General features: G+C 43.4%; 1 protein-coding gene across 9 annotated transcripts in view; it reads right to left on the bottom strand.

Moving 5' to 3' along the window:
• The window catches only part of PTPRM (protein tyrosine phosphatase receptor type M), a 635772-nt gene that overhangs the window by 124296 nt on the left and 492528 nt on the right, over positions 1-18948 (bottom strand). For 4 of the 9 annotated variants that reach the window (XM_020878053.2, XM_020878052.2, XM_020878050.2 and 1 more), the window contains 5 exons: positions 11337-11488; positions 6671-6745; positions 6413-6439; positions 2389-2400; positions 1498-1685 (listed from right to left, as the gene is read on the bottom strand). In XM_020878053.2, coding sequence (XP_020733712.2) covers positions 1498-1685; positions 2389-2400; positions 6413-6439; positions 6671-6745; positions 11337-11488 — 454 coding nt within the window. The remainder of the gene's footprint in view (positions 1-1497; positions 1686-2388; positions 2401-6412; positions 6440-6670; positions 6746-11336; positions 11489-18948) is intronic. The other 5 variants (XM_020878055.2, XM_070452667.1, XM_020878049.2 and 2 more) reach the window with 2 other exon arrangements.

An 18948-nucleotide genomic window follows, 5' to 3' on the forward strand; every position in this document is an offset into this window, starting at 1 on the left:
GCAGGAGGAAATATGCAAAGGCAGTCAATTTCACTGAATTATAAATTAAATCACAAAAGGTAAACCTCAGAATTTCAGGATGGCTAAAAGGCAGAACTTCATCTGGACATATTTTATCGACTTAAATTAAGCTATGAGGGCCTGGTCCATGTTTGTGTCCTTGGTTTTGCAGACTTTTGATTTGAGCTCACTGGCAACATGTGAGACACATGTTGTGTGTGTCTGTGTATTTGCTTGAGTTGGACAAATATCTGCTCTTCTTTTTAAAAATTTTTTGGCCGTGCTGGTGTCATGTGGGATCTTAGTTCCCCCGACCAAGGATAAAACCCATGCTCCCTGCATTGGAAACACAGAGTCTTAATCACTGGCCCACAAGGAAAGTCCAAGACCTGGCCTTAAAAGAAGCAGAGCAGTGGCGGGGCTCTGACTGCTGCAGTGTCTTTGACAGTTAACCAAACAGTACAGTATCTGCACTGCTAAAATTGAGGTATCATGAGGGACCCCCAAGAGGAGAAAGAAGCAGAGTTTGAACCTTGAAGTATAGGTAGGCAGTTAGACACTGATTTAAAAATACTCTTAATTCCAGACAAGATGCTTTCCAACTTGGAGCTAGCCAGGTAGACAAAGTACAGAAACATCTTAGATTTAACAAGCCACGTGGTTGTATAATCCTATTTTTACTGTAAACACGCTGCTACTTTATCTTCACCAATGACTGTGAACTAATTTTATTTAATAAGGTAACAGAGAAATCCAAGCCGCCTCCTTCACCCAGTTCACAAACTCACACACAGACACACACATACACACACTGACACTGAAGGTGTGCTCTTCTGAACCAGTCTTCATCCAATCAATTAATTCTCCCCAGTTCGACAAAGATTTTCCAATAGAATCGGCGAAGGACAGAGGCTGTGAAAGGGATAAAGCCTACTCTGTTCATATGGTGTCACAGTATAACCCGCTGCTCCTGGAAAGGGCCTCAAGGGCTGCCTGCACTGGGGCCCGTGACGATGACCTGCTCCCTGAGCTGGCAAGGCAGTGACAGCTGTCACCCTGTGACCCTAGCCGGCCCCTCTACTTTCATCTTATCTCCAGCACAAGAAGTCACTGGCTGGCCTACAATGGCTCTGCTCTAGGTGGACAGCTTCTTTCTGAGCTAACACTCAAAATTCCTGGAGTTTAACATCAGACTTCGTTACAGGAAAAACCGGGAAAGGTATGAGGAAGGGGGACGAGAGCCTGCAGGCTTCTGTTTCCAAGGTGTATTTGTGCAGAAAAAGGAAAGAGGTGAAGAAGCAGTCCTCTTTTTTCCATTTAAAGTAGGCCAGCTTCCCAAGTCTCACTGCTGGATGGAAACAGATCCAGGGTTGAAACAGCTGATCCCTCCCCACCCGCCTCCTGGGCCCCCTGGCACGGGGAGATGGAGGCACAGTCCCCGGCGCCGAGCCCGGGAAGGTAGAGGGGAGCCTGGGTGCAGGCAGGGTGTGTGCTCACCTCGTACTCCTCCTTGAAGCCATAGCCCTCGGCACACTTCATCTGTGTGATGTGCTGGAGCAGGTCGGCCACCCGGATGGCGGGGTGCAGCTGTCCGGTCTGGTAGGGCACGTCGGCCGGCTCACGCTTCTTGTACGTGTGTGGCTGCACCAGGCTGCTGGTGTCGCTGGCCATCGTGTGCGTCTCGTCTGGGAAAAGAAGGTCATGGGGGAAGTGAGGGGAACCAGGGGCTATGCTGGGGTCGCTGAGAATCTGATATCCCCTTAACCTAGGGCTGCCACGATCCCCGCGATGATTCAGCAAAAAAGAAAAGTTAAATGTCTACAGGTTTAAATGGGGTTGGCGATACTGGTGGGGATGAGGCAGGAATCTGTTTTTACAAAGCAGTCCAAACGATCTCTAGCTTTCACAAAGCTGATCGGTAAGAATCCTTTAGCCTTTGGGTGCTAAAGTTCACCGAAGTTTCGATCTGAAACTTCGTCAAGGCCTGGTTCCAAACCAGTCTTGTTTTCTTCTGAAGATTCATGAACTAGTTTGTGTTAAGATGGAAATCAACTCTGTACAAATGTTCTGTGAGCAAAGAAAAAGTGCACAGAATGGGTTGGCTTATGAAGCTAGCGATGAAAATGTGAACTTGGTACATGAGATCCAAGATGAATGGGGTAGGGGAAGAAAGGAATTGGGTTGGATGAGTCACTTTGCATGCTCCAGGATCAGAAAGCTGGACAGAAGACGATGAATGGACACAGCACTCATGGGATGTTCTATGAGAGCGAACATGCAGGCCAACGCACAGCGGAACCAGCTGGCTTTGTCTGGATCTACAGATAAGACACACAACCCCATTCCCTCCACACCTTCTCCACGGGGTGGGTGCATGGGGGAACTTACCATTTATAGGCACTTTTAAGAAGATACATATCAGGAGGAAAGAGGAGGAGAAAAAGGAAACAGGGCATAAGCAATGGTGCTATGTGAATAAGTACAGGTATTTTTTATTTTGTGCTTTAATTTTTACAGTTTTCTATTCATAGGTGGTCAGAAGGCAAAGCCTCATTTCTCCCATCACATAAGGATGGAGGTGCTTAATTTAAGCACTCAATAACATTAGGAGGTTAAAATAGTATCATAATTGCTTTTCATCCCCTATGAACCAAGTAATGACTAAATAAGTCTTAGTTGTACTCGACACATTTTCTCACTTAAATTTCTTGAACAAGTCAACCAAATTGTACTACAAAATTAATGTCAGAATTTGGTCAAATAAGCCTTAAGAGGCTATATTTTAATGGAAGACTTCGAAAAAATTAGATTAATGAACTGCAGAAATTATAGCTATTAAAAAATGTCTTAGGCAGAACGATGTTATTAGGTTAAGAGTTCCACGTTTTACAGGTTAACTCATTACAATGCTGAATCTCTTTAGCCATTTTGATTCAGGGTATGTCGCATCAAAATATAATGAGAAAGTCACTTCAAATGAGAACATTAAATTGAAATTTGTTTCAGGCATAAAGAGTGAAAACATATAAGAAAAGTTTTGTTCAATAAAAAAATAAAATGACCAGATTGTTTATCAATAGACAATTTAGCTGCGGGTTTTTGTCTGTTTAAACTGAGAAGTTCGGCTCCAGAGAAAATTTGGTGAGCTGGGCATGGATTTGGGACCTTCGAGCTGCATCGCAAAGCACCTGGGATGCATGGTATGAAGGGTGGCACACAGGTGTGTAGCTATGTGCTGCTGCTGAAATGGCACCTGATCACTACAAGGTGGCTAAAGACACAAAGACGAAATAAAAAAGGTGGGAAGTTGATTTTATGATCTTTTTCCATTTGGATTTGCTTTGAAATTTAGACATTTATTTGTTCCCATCTCTCAGAATAGTCGCAAATAAACCAGGACATTTTCACATCAGATTTGCTCATTGGCAGCTGCCAAGCTCACAAAGGGGCCTTAGTCTCTCTCCTAAAGCCCTGAATCCCTCGAGCTTTCAGCTGCTCCAGCAGGAAGGCTTGCTCTTTATACTCAAATAAATGGAACTTTAATTAGTTTCCCCCCGTGCCTCTCATTCTCTCAGTTTTGTACCTTTTGGGATGAACATAATTAAATGTCCTTCACTGTGGACGGACCTTCTATTCTAACCTCTCCTAAATGAATCATGTGAGTCTTCCACGTAGATCCACTGGCAACCAGGCAGTGCTCAGACCCCAAGGTGAGGCATTCTTGGAAGTTTTAGGTCTACAGAGTGGCCACCACTGTCACCTAATGCACCCACACAGCATTAGGAAGCATTTACACACCACCCAGACCATCTAAAATGAGAATATTATTATCAAGTACATAGATAATGACAGGGAAATAGAAGGTTTCTGGTGTGATATCTGTTCTGAAATCAGGTCACCCACACCAGCAGAAAAATCTGGATTCCACCAAAATGAGTGATTCATCAGTTACCTCTGCCTTCCTCAAACAGAATGATTACAGATAAAATATATCATTTGTCCCTAACTTCCTATAGTTGTTAAAAATAACACACCTATAATTTTTAAAAATTATGTGTAAGAGGAAATCAGAAATAAAGTTTCTCACTAGCATTTCTGATGGTTTTCAAAGAATTGAGAATTCATTCTACCTACAGTCTCTTGTAAACTTTCTCGAATTTTCAATGAACCAGCTAGAAAAATCTTGAATGCTGTTTTTGAGGTAGGGAGAAGTCCTACTTATCTACCTACCTACTTGTCTACCATCTATCTATGTTTTGCAAGAAAATGATACAAAGGCATACTAAAACTTTATATAAACATTAGGGCTGGGCACCTTAGCTTGTGTGAATAAAAGGCACTAGAGGATTTAATTGTGTCAAGCTCTGAGTCACAACAAAACATGCCTTCCTGTAAATTATAATACCACTATTTCCCCAAAATGCCAGAGTAGACGCACAGCTTAACTTCTCTGCATGGTTTCAAGTGATAACCTACAAGACACATAGATTCACCTTTGCACCCCGTAACGGGGAGGGGACAGTCCCCAAGCACAACCATTTGACACATTAGCATGTTGGTACCAGCTCAACATGGTAAACAGCTACTTGTTGATCTGGCTGACTTATTTTTCCCAGTGTGTATTTTTTTTTTTTTGCTATTTGAATCGCCTGTTCCAATGCTTCTTTCCCTGTTAAGAAGCCTAACCAACTTTAAAAGATGTCATTAGTGTTTGTAATAACAAAGCCCCGACTTTAAAAGATGGCATTTGTTTAATAAGCTTATCTAAATCCTGCTGTGAAATCTGAACATTTTCTTGCCTCTGACAATGTGCATCTCAGCCCTACCCCCTCACAGCTCCCCCAAGGTCAGAACATCTACCAGAGGAATGGAGGAATGAATGCCAGCCACACAAAGAAATTGCAAATCTTCGCTTATCAAGAGATTCTGCAAATGTCATCTGCATATAGATTGCATTGTTCGGGTGCCTAAGATTAGCCCCTCACTCACGAAAAGGCTAAAAATGCAGCTTTCTTTCCCTTACTGTCGCTAGTCAAAGGTGCTGGCATTAGCGGGGTTTGCTTATTAGTCCTCAAAACGATGCAAATTAAAAAATTCTGGTTTAGTCTATTCTTCAACTTCTGTCTGAGTTCTTTTTTTTTTTTTTGCCTCAGGCAACGAACTGGCTTAATCAAGCCCAGAAAACATCATACGGGGCGGGGGGTGGGGGGGGTGGGGGGGGTGGGGGAGGTGGGGTGGGGAATCACCCTCTACATAAAAATCATAACAACTTAAGAGAAAGAGAAGCACAGGGGGAAAATTATGTTGCCAAGAAATAAACCCTTGAAAGGAGAGTTATGAAGAAGGAAATGGCAACCCACTCCAGCAGTCCTGCTGGGAAAATCCCACGGACAGAGGAGCCTGGAGGGCTGCAGTCCATGGGGTCACAAAGAGTCGGACACAGCTGAGTGACTGAGCCTGGAGAATTAGGAAGCAGGCCTGGCACAGCTAAGGGGGGAGCCCTGTCTACGATGGAGGGCTGTGCACCTTTAAGTCATCCGTATGGTGCTCCTTCTCGGGAAGGTTAGTGACAGGAAGAAAACAGCTTGGTACACCTGGCTATGGTCTCAAAGCCAACAGCAGCTCATGCTTGTTTGGCTCCACCACGGCCAGGTAACACCATTTCTCCTGCCCCTCCTTGCATTTAGACAAACGGGATTTTTTCTTTACCTCCTACTGGGAACACTTCCTACTTTCACTGCATTCTGCCCTAAGAGGCTAACATTTTATTTCATTTCCAGTGACATCCTACACCTCGTAAACCATGTGATTATAAAGTGTCACCTTGTCATTCTGCTGTTGAGACCATCGGCTCCTCTGAAATCCCACTGTGTGACAGACACTTGGAAACCCTGGGGGTGCCCTGGGTGGCTCCAAGGAGGGGCAGGGGGCCTAAACTCCACTGTGATTATTTTTTTTGCATAACGTTTGGCATAATTAGAAAAATGCTATTTTTGAAACAGCTGCTTTTGGTGCTCAGCAGTAAGTGACAATAATAATGAGCTATTTCCACATTTATGGCTGGCACAGTGGACAGACTTCAGGTCTTACAGCTGAGTTTGGACATGCTGTGATTTTTCCTTGGGATCAAAACTGAGTGCAAATTCTGAACCTGGAAAAGGAGAATGGAGCTGGGTTCACCATTGGAACCTTTCAGTATCATTCCCAGAACACACGCAGCAAACCCTTCTTATCAATGGGGACTGTTTGGAGAAAGTCTTTTTGTTATGTGCCCATCCCCGCCCCTCCAGACCATCCACCACCCCCCTGTCCTGGTTACAACTCCTGCATCAAACTCCCATCTCCTATAGAGTGGCCACTGACTTTCGAAATTACTCCTGTAATGAACTGTGATAAAGGGAAATGTTCTCACCTAAAATTGCAGTTGGCACAAATGGGTCTGTCATACACCGTAAGCAGGTCAATGCAGAGAAAGTAAAAAGAGAGAGAACAGTGAATGATTGATGAAAGGCCCCCCCTCCCAGTTTTCCCGTAGAAGCCACAGAAAGCATCAGGTTACAGCACATCAAACATAGTAAGCTCCTCAAGCATCGCGGGCAGCAAAGTGAGCCCTGGGTGACTCTGAGTGCTCAGGGTGATGAAGAGATGCAAGAGCAGAAAGATCTGTTACCTGGGTAATAGGAGTTGGGCACCGATGTGCTCAGGGTGTTGGTTTTCATGGTGAAGGATGACGGTGAAGATACAGCTGTAAATGAGAGACAGGTGTGTCAGTGGGGGCAGAGAGGCAATATCTGAAAATACGGCTCTGAGGTCACGCATGGGGAAACGGGGCTGGGTAGACTATGGACCACAGAAACATCAGAGGTTCACCTGTGTCTCTGTGATGAATATTGTCCCTCTCCACCTGCTCTGCAGAGTTACTTGTGCTTTAGAGCAGTGGTCCCCAACCTTTTGGGCCCCAGGGACTGGTTTCATGAAAGGTAATGCTACCATAGGCTGGGGGTGGGAGGGATGGTTTGGGGATGATTCAAGCACATTGCATTTATTGTGCACGTCATTTCTATTTTTATTACATCAGCTCCACCTCAGATCATCATCCTGGAGGTTGGGGACACTTACTTTAGAGGACACGTACCCTTTCATCACTTAAAGGATTTTCTGACCCCACAAATGAAGGAAAACACCCACAACCACAGCCCCTTTCTGGATGCAGAAATTCATGACTCTCCCTTTTGATGCCTAGCCTTTGCTTGTACGGGGTTTCCCTAGTGGCTCACATGGTAAAGGATCTGCCTGCAATGCAGGAGACCCAGGTTGGATCCCTAGGTTGGAAAGATGCCCTGATGAACAGAATGGCAACCCACTTCAGTATTCTTGCCTGGAGAATTCCATGGATGGAGGAGACTGGTGGGTTACAGTCCATGGGGTAACAAAGAGTCGGACAGAACTCAAGCAACAAACACTTTCACTTTTTTCACTTTGCATGTAGAATTTTACCAAATGCTCTGCTGATTATTTACAACTAAGAGGATGAGAATGTGTCTACACATGGTTTTTGGAAAATATTCCAAATGTCAATGTTTTTGTAATTTGCTAAATCCTCACCTTTCTCGTATTTTGGACACTGAGAGAACATTTCACAATGCTCTATTTTATGAAAAATAAAGATGTTCCACATGTGTTATTTTTAACATGAAAGTTGCATGCCTACACGTTGTCCTATTAGGCCTTACATCCTTAAAAACCTGCTTATTTTCCTTTGAAATTTTCCTCTGAAACACTCAAGCTTTAACTATTTACACCTTTTCTTTCCACTGTTATTAAGAGGTGAAGTCAATCCCACCCAATTTATCTGATCCCATTGAAAGTGGATATTTCCTATTTTTAAAGTAGTTTAACTCTCTTCAACATCTTAATTGATTAGTGCTTTAAAAACACTTTAATTTCATTAGAGCATAAGGATAAATGATTTGAATGTGTTTAACTGCACAGGCTGGTTGATGTAAGTCTAAACGTTAATTCCTCCAGTGTAGTTGCATGGCTTATTTGATGCTGACATCCTGATCAGGACACTAATTAATACCACTTGTGTGTGTGCTCAGTCATGTCCGACTCTTGTGACCCCATGGACTGTAGCCTGCCAGGCTCCTCTGTCCATGGGATTTTTCAGGCAAGAATACTGGAGTGGGTTGCCATTTCCTACTCCAGGGGATCTTCCCGGCCCAGGGATTGAACCCGCATCTCCTGCATTGGTAGGCAGTTTCTTTACCTGCTGAGTCATTGGGGAATCCCTTAATGCCACTTACACGGGTGTTAAATAGGGCACTACCAACCAAATCCCTGTGGTGACTGCATCTTCTCTTTATTCTGATGACATGCTGATGCATTTTCATTGTCTTAGAGTAGTTCCCTTTCAGACAATGGTTTTTCCTGTGTTTATGCTTTTGAAATACCGAATTAGTAAATGACAGGCTGCCTGTTATTTACATTTTGCTAAAATAGAGAAGTATCCACACTTATGATGCATGTTTACAGTAAATCTCCAGGAAAAAAAAAGAGAGTAATTGATAAAAATAAGGACAAAAAACCCCGAGTAACATGCCAGGGTCAGGAAGTAAAATGCCTGTTACCTGCTGACATTTGTATTTGTTTTGTAAAAATGTGCAAAATACAATGTGCAGATACAAAAGAACTATGTCTATTTTCACCTTTAAAAAACGTATTTAAAAACTTTTCTGTATAAAGATTAAACCCACCCCCACTCTCCATAACTACTTCCCCCTTGTTTTCTGCACAACTCCTGTTTGCTTTGGTGGACAGATTATTCCACACTGTTATAAATGTGCTCAGAATTTTTTAAAAATTCTCCAACCTCAGTTTTCTCACTGTCTCATTCCTAAAATGTACTCACCTCCCAACCCTGAAAGATCTCAAACACGCCCAGGCTTGCAGTAGGTTTAAGGCTAGAAGTCTAGTGGTCTAATGAGTACATTTCCTGAAAGTTTCCTCCTCCAGTAATTGCTCTCTTACGATAAAGGCATTGGGCTTCCCTGGCGGCTCAGTGGTAAAAAAATCTGCCTGCAATGCAGGAGTCACAGGAGACACTAGTTTGTTCCCTTGGTGGAGAAGATCCCCTGGAGAAGGGAATGGCAACTCACTCCAGTATTCTTACCTGGAGAATTCCATGGACTGAGAAGCCTGGCGGGCTACAGTCCATGGGGTCGCAAAGAGTGGGACTGAAGCGACATAGTGCACATGCACGCACGGCACACGTTAAAGGCATTAAGAGAATGTTGTGATGATGGAGTTAACCATGAGGGTCCCTGTGGATGGGATTCCATGCGACCCACCCATTGCTCAGAGAGTGGGGAAAAAAAAGCTTCTCGCTGTATCTCCTCCACTGGCTGCACTGATGGGAGAAACAGGTAATCCCTCATGGCCAGCGAGCCCCAAGCTGCCCCCAAGACTGCAGCGGCCCTCTTGATAGGAGCAGTTTTAGATTCCCACAGATACATTCATTTTTTAAAAAGTCAGTGCCAAACTAAATATCCTACCCAGAGGCAAATATCTTCTATTGCTCAAACTTCCAAAGCCTAGAAACTCTTAACGTAGCTTTCTGCTCTTTGGGTAGGTAAGCCCAGGTAAATTTATTTGTGAGCAATTTCACCATGACACAGACGATTTGAAACATAAACAGGTGATCCTGGAAAGAGAGGACGTGTATCCGAATGGTCCCTCCACACCGATGTTCAAGAAATAACTTGTTCAGTAGCTCAGTTCTATCCGACTCTTTGCAATCCCATGGACTACAGCATGCCAGGCTTCCCTATCCTTCACTATCTCCTGGAGCTTGCTCAAACTCATGTCCATTGAGATGCCATTCAACCATCTCATCTTCTGTCACCCGCCAATACAAATTCTCATCTTGTCTGTAGTGGGAAGGACTTCTCCCCTCAACCCTCTCACCCAGCAAATGCATCCTCAGTTGTTTTATTTTGGCAGTGAAATGCAATACATACTTTCGACATGAAAAAGGTAGTATTTGCTACAAAAAAGGAGAGAAAAGTCTCCAAAAAAGGAAGGAATTTGTGGTAAAGCTAAGTACCCCAGATTCTGCCACCTACACTGAAAATAACACAAAAGGGCAAAGGATAGTGACCATGGATGAGGAGGGCGTCCCACCCGCCCATGTGGGAATGGCGTGTGCTGAAGTCCCATGCCAGAGAGTGGGGGTTGCACGTGGATAAATAAATGTAGGACCTCTAACTGGGACAAGGTGGACAAGTGTAGCCACTGTGGAAAGAAAAAAACAGTCCTTTCTATGAAGCTTTGCTGAATGTGGGGGGGGGAAAGGCAGGTTTGGGAGGAGACGGAGAAGAAGAAACCCACATTCAGCGTGATGTGGGGGGGAAGCACTGGGGGAGACGCTGATCCGAACACCCCAGGAGGGTGGTCAGGACAGGAGTGAGCACTGCATCAGCAGCAGCTGTCTTGCAGCGGAGGCTGCGGGACTGTGCCAAGCCCCAGCCTTTATTTTTATTACTGCTGGTGACAGCTCCCCTTAATCCATTCCTTTGTTGCCCAGAATCCTGATTAATGCAGCCAGGGTCAGCGGCAGCCTTTGGGCATGAATTTCACGAGGTGAGGAGACCTCTGACCTTGAAACCAGCAGGGCTGGGAACCACATCATGAGGCACAGCCTGTGGATTTATCTAGGTCCCCGAGAAGATCACGGGGGGTCGAGCTGAGAAATACTGTATTTCCAACAATCCGTGTAATTGTTAAGCTTCCTAAAATAGTGCCCTGTACCTGGATGGCAGGGGGAAGGTGTTAGCTGAGCTCCCTGTACCCACCTGGTGGGAGACGTAAGCCTTCCGAAGTGGAAATACAGTTTAACTTATTAATTGCCACTAATGGCCCTGTAATAAAGGCAGAACGTGTCAGCTAAACAAATAAACAATTAGCTTGTTACTGCCATTTAGTAAGCTGTTTTAGAACAGGCTTCCCCCGTGTGGTTCCACACCTGGCTTGCTCGCAAACAGGAGCTGAGGAACAGCAGGGAGGGTGGGAAGCAGGTGCTTCCGTGGGCAGGGAGGGCCGCCTTGATGTCACAGCTCTCAGGTCTTTACAGACACGTGGCCATGGTTGCCTGTGACCTGCTCCCATCCCTCCCTCCTGCAGCATCGTTCCTAAGCCACCGTGGCACAGGGGGATGTGTCCAGCATCATCTGAAGGGTCTGGCGAAACCGACAGCGCCTAAGGATTGTCTAGGGAGGTCTTGTTTCCTAACCCTGGGCCCCAGAGCTGCCCCGAAGGTGGGAAGGGTGCCCACTCACATCTCCCGTTGAGGTTGTGCGCGTCCATGAAGGAGAAGGCCTCGTCGCAGCTGGTGCCCTGCTCGGCATAGCTCTTGTCCATGGAGCTCACCATCACCGTCATCTCCTGCCTTGTGCTGCTCATTGTCTCCTTCCGCTTCTGGGCCAGTTTCCTTGGGACAGAGAGTTCGTTATGTAGACACACGCAAGGATGGACCACGTGCCCTGACCGATGATCGAGAGTCACGTGTATGGAATCAACGGTGTTCACGCTGGAGTGCATGCATGAAAGGAGGAGGCCCCCAGGAGCCTGCATGGGACACAGCCCTCTGACCCTCAGATGGCTGTGACATTGGACCTAATCCCAAATGAACCCAGAGTGGTTCTCCATCAAGGCTGGTCAACAGGGCAGAGGATAAAAAGAAAAGGCAAGTTGTTGGCTTTTCCTGCAAGTCTGCAGAAGAATGAGTCCCCAGGCTTCCCCCAGCCCCTTGGTGAACAAGATGCAAAAAGGCTTTGGAAGGGAGGGACAGCTCCAGGTCTTTGGGAGACAAAGGTTGACCCTGGCCTTTGAATCATTCTCATTAACCACCAGAAGCTCATAATCCTTTAAGTTACAGAGACCAGGACAAAAGCTATAAAACCTAAGGGAAACTGACATTCACATACACAGATAAAACACACTTTATAGCTCTTACTACTGGAGGTTTTTGATGCATATAGGACAGACAAGAATAGAATTAGAGATGCTTAAGAAGGTATAAAGTGAGAAGCTTTAAGAAGACCGTAGCACCGTAAAACCAAAAGTACGATGTCCTAAATATTCTAATTCTGCTTAAGCACTTAGCAGCATTTACACAAGAAAGCAGCAGCTATTTCTAGTAAATCATCTTGACTCTGACTGACCCAGGACACGGCACAATTTAAAATGAGCCGCATAATCAAAATCAACCCCTATATTTGGTGATTACTAATGCAGTGTGAGGCATTGACAACATCAGACCATATGGATAACCTTTATTTTCATTTCCAAATGCCACATAATCCAAATGCTTTCTTGCCTGTAGTTATAATAATCTTTTGATTCATACTTAGAAGGCAGAACATTAATAAGTTGCCCCTTTTTTATTGCTAAAAGTTGTTGTGAAAAAAAGATACATTTTTAAACAGAAAAATGAAAATGATCTATAACTTCTATGACAATGTGAAAGTTGTAAAGATGGGAATATAAATTTGTGTAGCCACTGTGGAGAATGGTATGGAGTCTCCTCAAAAATCTAAATAGAGCTACCATATGATCCAGCATTCCCACTCCTGGGCATACATCTGATGTATGCATTCTAATTCTAAAAGATACATACACTCCAATATTTATAGCAGCACTATTCACAATAGCCAGGACATGGAGGCAACCTAAATGTCCATTGACAGATGAATGGATAAATAGATATATATATAATCCCAGGCAAGAATACTGGAGTGGGTTACCATTTCCTTCTCCAGGGGATCTTCCCATCTCAGAGACTGAACCTGGGTCTCCTGCATTGCAGGTGGATTCTTAACCGTCTGAGCCACGGGAGAACCGCACCCCCCACCACACACAATATATGAATATTACTCAGCCATAAAAAGAATAAAATAATACCATTTGCAGCAACATGGGTGGATGCAGAGATTATCATACCAAGTGAAGTCAGTCAGAGAAAGACAAATATCACATGATATCGCTTATATGGGGATTTCCTGGTGGCTTACATGGTAAAGACTATGCCTGTTATGTGAGACACCTAGGTTCTATCCCTGGGTCAGGAAGATCCTCTGGAGAAGGGAATGGCAACCCACTCCAGTATTCTTGCCTGGAGAATTCCATGGACAGAGGAGCCTAGTGGGGTACAGTCCAGGGGGTAGATTATACATGGAATATATAAATGATAGAAATGAACTTATTTATAGGACAGAAACAGACTTACAGACATAGAAAACAAACTTAAGGTTATCAAAGGGAAGGTGGGAGGGGTAAGTTAAAGTTTGAGATTTACATATACACACTATTATATATAAAACAGATAGCCAACAAGGACCCACTACATAGCACATGGAACTATATTCAGTGTCTTATAATAACCTATAATGGAAAAAGTCTAAAAAAGAATATGTATATTCACATCTTCATATATATATATAAAACTGAATCATTTTGTTGTACACCTGAAACTAACAAGCATGGTAAGTCAACTATATTTCAAAAAATATTTTTGAAATTATGCGTTTACAGTAAAAAGTTGTAAAGATTTTGTAAAGTAAGCTGCACGGTTCCTCTAGGTGCCAGCTTGCTGAACCTGCTCATCTTCCCCAGAGACCCCCTTTCCTCCAGACCACCACATGAGTCTGGGAGGCAGAATGTGGGCTTGGATATCCTCAACAGGTGTTCTTGGCAGAGGCAGCATGGACCCCAGGTCCACAGCTGCAGTTATAACAATACAATTTCTCTTCACCTCCGAGTCTGCCAGCTCACTAGAAAAGCACTCTTAAGCCAGGTTTCCCCAGGAACGCTAAAGTGGAGGTTGGAGATAATTAGCGCCATTATTCAGGCATAAACGTCCCCTTTTTGTTGGAATTTCTTTAATGTGCTCGGGCTGATTTATGCAAATAATTGCCTCAATATTCTCTTCTGTTCTGCCTATGAAGAGAGACACGGGCAAGTTCGCCAGACCTCCCTCCCTCTCTGTCTTTTCTTGTGTTTCTCTAATCCTTTCAGGTTAGGAGATGGCAGTGAAAGTGCTTCTTACCCCTCGTGGGATGAGGTGGTGGAGGGGGTGTGTGCGCAACAATAAAAGCCAAGCTTGTACTGGAAAGATCTTTCTCCTTTCTCATCTCCCCGTGTGTGAACTAACTATAGTGTCATGCTACACACCCCACTGCTGATCTTCCTGAAGCACAAAAGAAGGCCATTAAGGACTGGTGAGAACCTACTCAAATCAAGCAGAGGTCCAGTCCGGAGACTCACAGCTTTAAGCTCATGTCCATTAACCATACACTCTGTGCCTGTGAACCGTCAAAAACCCGCCTCCCACGTCCTCAGCAAGTCTTCCTGCACTAACCTCACCGTTTGACCATAGACACAGACGTCTCACTGGGAGACAGGCAGGCCTCACGAGGGAGTGAAACAAGACTAAGACGATAAGGAGTGGTGGGTGCCGGAGAAGTGGAAAGGCAGACAGCCACTTAGCTCCAGAGGCTGGATGCCCCTAGAAGGCCCAGACGTTGTAAATCAGGAGAAACCCAAAATTCAGATTTTATAGGAACTGAATTTTAAGTATTGTCAAATAATTCAAATTAAAAAATTAAAAAGACTATGTGGTCCCAACAAAGCATGTGTTTGGGTACTTCTGCTCTCTGCTAATACACACTTAGGAACGTAATTGTGTTGGGAAGGAAGAGAGTGGAAACCGCCATACAATACACAACTACTGTGTGGCAGTACTCTGTAAGTGTTCTCTCATTTAATCCTAGTAACTGAAAATAATCTGCCTGCAATGTGGGAGACCTGGGTTTGATCCCTGGGTTGGGAGGATCCCCTGGAGTAGGAAATGGCAACCCACCAGTATTCTTGCCTGGAGAATTTCATGGACAGAGGAGCCTGGCAAGCTAAAGTCCATGAGATCGCAGAGAGTCGGACATGACTGAGCAAACGAACACTCTGACTTTCACTTTTTTCAACCTGGTAAGAGCTATTCTTACTTCTCATTTTACAGATGAAGAAGCTGAGTCTCAAGAAGTTACATTGTCCGAATTGTGGAGCTGGAATCACACCCCAGATCTCTCTTGACCTCAAAGGTACTCATTCTAGAACAATGTGCTTTGTCTAACAAAGTATTTCATTAATTTACATTTCCATACAAGTTACATTATAATTTTCACCAAATTGCCTTCAGGTGTGAATACTCTATCACCTCATGACTAAATATTATGCACTGTAAAAAGTAGGAATTAACAAAAAAAGTAGCTGAATAACAATTGTCATAGCAAAGCATTAGAAAAGTTTATTTACAACCTACTAATCAAAAGTAGCTTGCTTGGTCACAGAGATTATGAGTCACTGCTTGGGATTTCTGGTTTTTCATCATATACAATTAAATGTTGTATTCCATAATTAAGATGGTTGAGGAAGGTTAGATTTAGAATTGAGGGTTGGGAATGACTAGATAAATTGAAATTTATTCTCTCTTGTTTTTTTTCCTCTATTTCTCTTTTGGACTTTGTGTTTCAGATCTGTTTTTTTTTTCCTCAAGTGAAAACTTTTAAAACTGTCAGAAAAACACTGTGAACTTAATGAAAGTGTGTTTTGTGCAGGAAAACTCCTAAAGTGGAGGCAATTTTTCTTTGCGATCTTATCTAAAGACACAGGTAAATTCATTTTCCATTTTGATTTTTAAGAAATGGTTTGTCTGAAATATTTAAACCTCCAATCTCTAAATTTGGATTGCATGAATCTCAAAGACCTTAGTAACAACAACAACAACAAAATGTTCTTGTAAATATCAACGGAGCATAAAAAATTAAGGAGAAGACTTCAGTATAATGTTGGGCATGAAGGAGCTTGGAGGTCATTGTTCTGTCCCGAAAACAAGTAAAAAGCTGAACAGACAATTGTTTGACTTAACTTGTAAGATAATTGATGTTACAGGGCAAACGACTGTCCCCCGAATTACAAACACGTGGATATAGAGAATCACAGCTCACCAGAGCAGAAACACATGAGCAGAAACCTATGTGAGAATCAGCACTGGGGCAGAAAAACCCAAACTGTAATTGAATTACTGGAGGCTCAGTGTGGATCAGCCTGAGACTTAAAAACCCCAGCAGGGTCCAGACTTAAGGTGGACCTCACACCTTTTTGAATTTTATCTTCAGGAGCCCTACCTGGTTCTCAAAGTAAAGACTGGAGGAAAAAAAAAATCACCTCTGGCTTTCAGCAGCATGAGGAGGAAAGTAGCCAACTTGAAATACATTCAAAGCATTCTATGCTTTTTAAAACAGTTGCCTTCAAGAATATTATTTTCCTAGAGGCTAACCTGTTGTGGTTTTATCAGAGTCTAACCAATCTGGGGGAAGGAAACTTATCCAAACCCAGCCCCCTGCAGCCATCCTGTCCATCCAAGGAGGGGGCTACTGAAGTGCCTGTGAAGGTCACGGCTCAGGACACAAATTCACTAAAAGGCTGAGACCCAACTGTGGGTCTCCTTGCCTCTCCAACACCTTACTATCATGTGACTAAAGACCTATTTGCAGAAGTCCATTTTCCCTGGTACATCAAGTCTGGACATCAGTGAAAAATTACAAGGCATACTAAAAGGCAAAAAACACAATTTAGAGACAGAGGAAGCATTGGGATAAGGCTCCTACAGCAGGGATGGTGGAATTATCAGACTGGGAATTTAAAATAACTATGAGTTATAGGCTAAAGGCTCTAATGGAATAAGTAGACAACTTGCAAGAATAGATGGAAAACAAAATAAGCAAAAGCATATTACCAAATGAAAGAGACCAAACTGAAAAGGTTCACTATACTTTATGCTTGATTTTGCTGTAAACCTAAAACTTCTCTAAAAAATAAATTCTATTAAAAAACCCTATAATACTGCTTGGAAAAAAATTAAAAGGGAGGAAAAACATAGTTATAGTCCTAAATTTCCCAACTAGAACAAAAGAGGAGAAGAAATGTGGGATGAAGTCAAATGAAAAGGATGGCCCTTCATGCATATTCTATTCAAATATTTCTCTTATATTTCTTTCCTGGCATAAAAATAAAAACAAGAAACAAGGGCAAGGGAAAGGGAAGAAAAACCCTTGGCAAATTATTAACTATGTGACAGGCATGAATCAGAGTCGGTAAAGAGAACATGGTGAAGAATGATGTGTTCAGCATCGTGTTCTATGGGAGGAAGAGTAGCAGGACAATGGTCACCAGTTAGGAGACCCACGCGTAGCATGGGTGGGGGACAAACAGAAATACTCTTCCTTCTCCTCGTTTCCTCCCTGAACCTGAACCGAGTGACGTTTCTCAGAGGATCCGGATGGGAGCAGATTCAAGGGGAAGGAATACAAAGGTCAACTTCAGTTCAGACCTAAGTCTCACCCATGGTTAATTACAACTCAGGGTTACAGGACATGATTCCCCAACGAGCCTGACTTGTCCATCTCTATTAGAGGTCCTGCTATGTTGGGTTATATCAACAGAGACTGTGACAGACCAAAATTGGTAACACTGACCTGAAGGTCAGTGCTCGGTTATAAAAAAGGCGTCTTTATTTCTAAATGATCTGTCATTTGAAATTCTACAGGGCAGGCAAAACTTGAGGATTTGCAGATCGCATGTAGACATAAGAAGGGAAAGGAAAAAGGCTTTCTGGTTCTGGATTCTACAATTAAGTGTGTGCTTCGACTTAATTAAGGACGGGGGCAGAGGCTGGAACGGAGAAGAAGTATTTAATTTTTCCTCACAGTAGGGATGAAATAGATATTGGTTGCGTCAAAGAATGCATACATTATACCAAATTGCCCAGATCCAGCTGAATAAACCTCAATGAATAGGGGGCTGTCACCTCAAAGATGGATTTGTGAGGGCTACCAGATGATATTGTTTTCAAAGGTAAAATGTTAAGGAAAAGGAAAAAATGGTCCTATGTCTTAAATATCAATATTTTCAATGCAAAAGTACCATCACTACAATAGCTGATAGAAAAACAATGAGGACAACAATTACTGAAACTTCTGTAGGACTTGAGATAAACCAGAGATGTTACATGCATTAGCTCTTAATTCTCAAAACAACCCAGTGAAGAAATTGCTATTATTATCCCAGTCTTAGAGAGGGAAATTGAGGCATGGTGGTGTTAAGTTGTCCACGACCACATGGCTAGACAATGTGAGACCTCTGGCATAGTTTCCTGCACTGAGATAAAACCATTTTCATAAGACTCAGTGGCATCACTAAGCAAACTTTATTAGTTGCTTAAATTCAGACACAGAAAATAAAGGCTAGTTTTCTTTACCAGTTAGGACTTTGCAGCTGACAACCAAGGTAAGAGCGTTTTTAAAGATTTTTTTTTTTTTTTTTTGGTGTGGACTAGTTTAAAGTCTTTATTGAATTTACTACAATATTGTTCCTGTTTTATATTTTGGTTTTTTGGCTGTGAGGCATGTGGGATTTTAGTTTCCCAACCAGGGATTGAATCCGTGTCCCCTGCACTGGAAAGCAAAGTCTTAACCACAGGATCGTCAGGGAAGTCCCTGGATTGCTCTTCTAACAAGGCTGCTCACAGCATCATCACCTGAGAAACCACTGCACCCATGGCTTGTAGATGCTCAGCACCCACCCAGCTGCCTTCCAGTTCTCACTGACTAGTACACATGGCCTGTGTTAATCACAAAGAAAAGAGTTTCATGTTGAGACAAGTCAGGCTTCAGACCTTGGTTGGGTCTTTTTCAGAGTTCACCTCTTGACGCTGTGATGAGATGACCTGATAGGCTGGTGTGGCTGCTGGCAGACTGGGAGAGGGCTGTAGACACGGCCTTCCTCCCCAGCGACTGAGAAGTGGGGGCTGATTTCATTACTTCAGTTCAGTTCAGT

Source organism: Odocoileus virginianus, chromosome 22 (assembly GCF_023699985.2).
Source record: "Odocoileus virginianus isolate 20LAN1187 ecotype Illinois chromosome 22, Ovbor_1.2, whole genome shotgun sequence".
In the NCBI taxonomy this organism is placed as follows: Eukaryota; Metazoa; Chordata; class Mammalia; order Artiodactyla; family Cervidae; genus Odocoileus; species Odocoileus virginianus.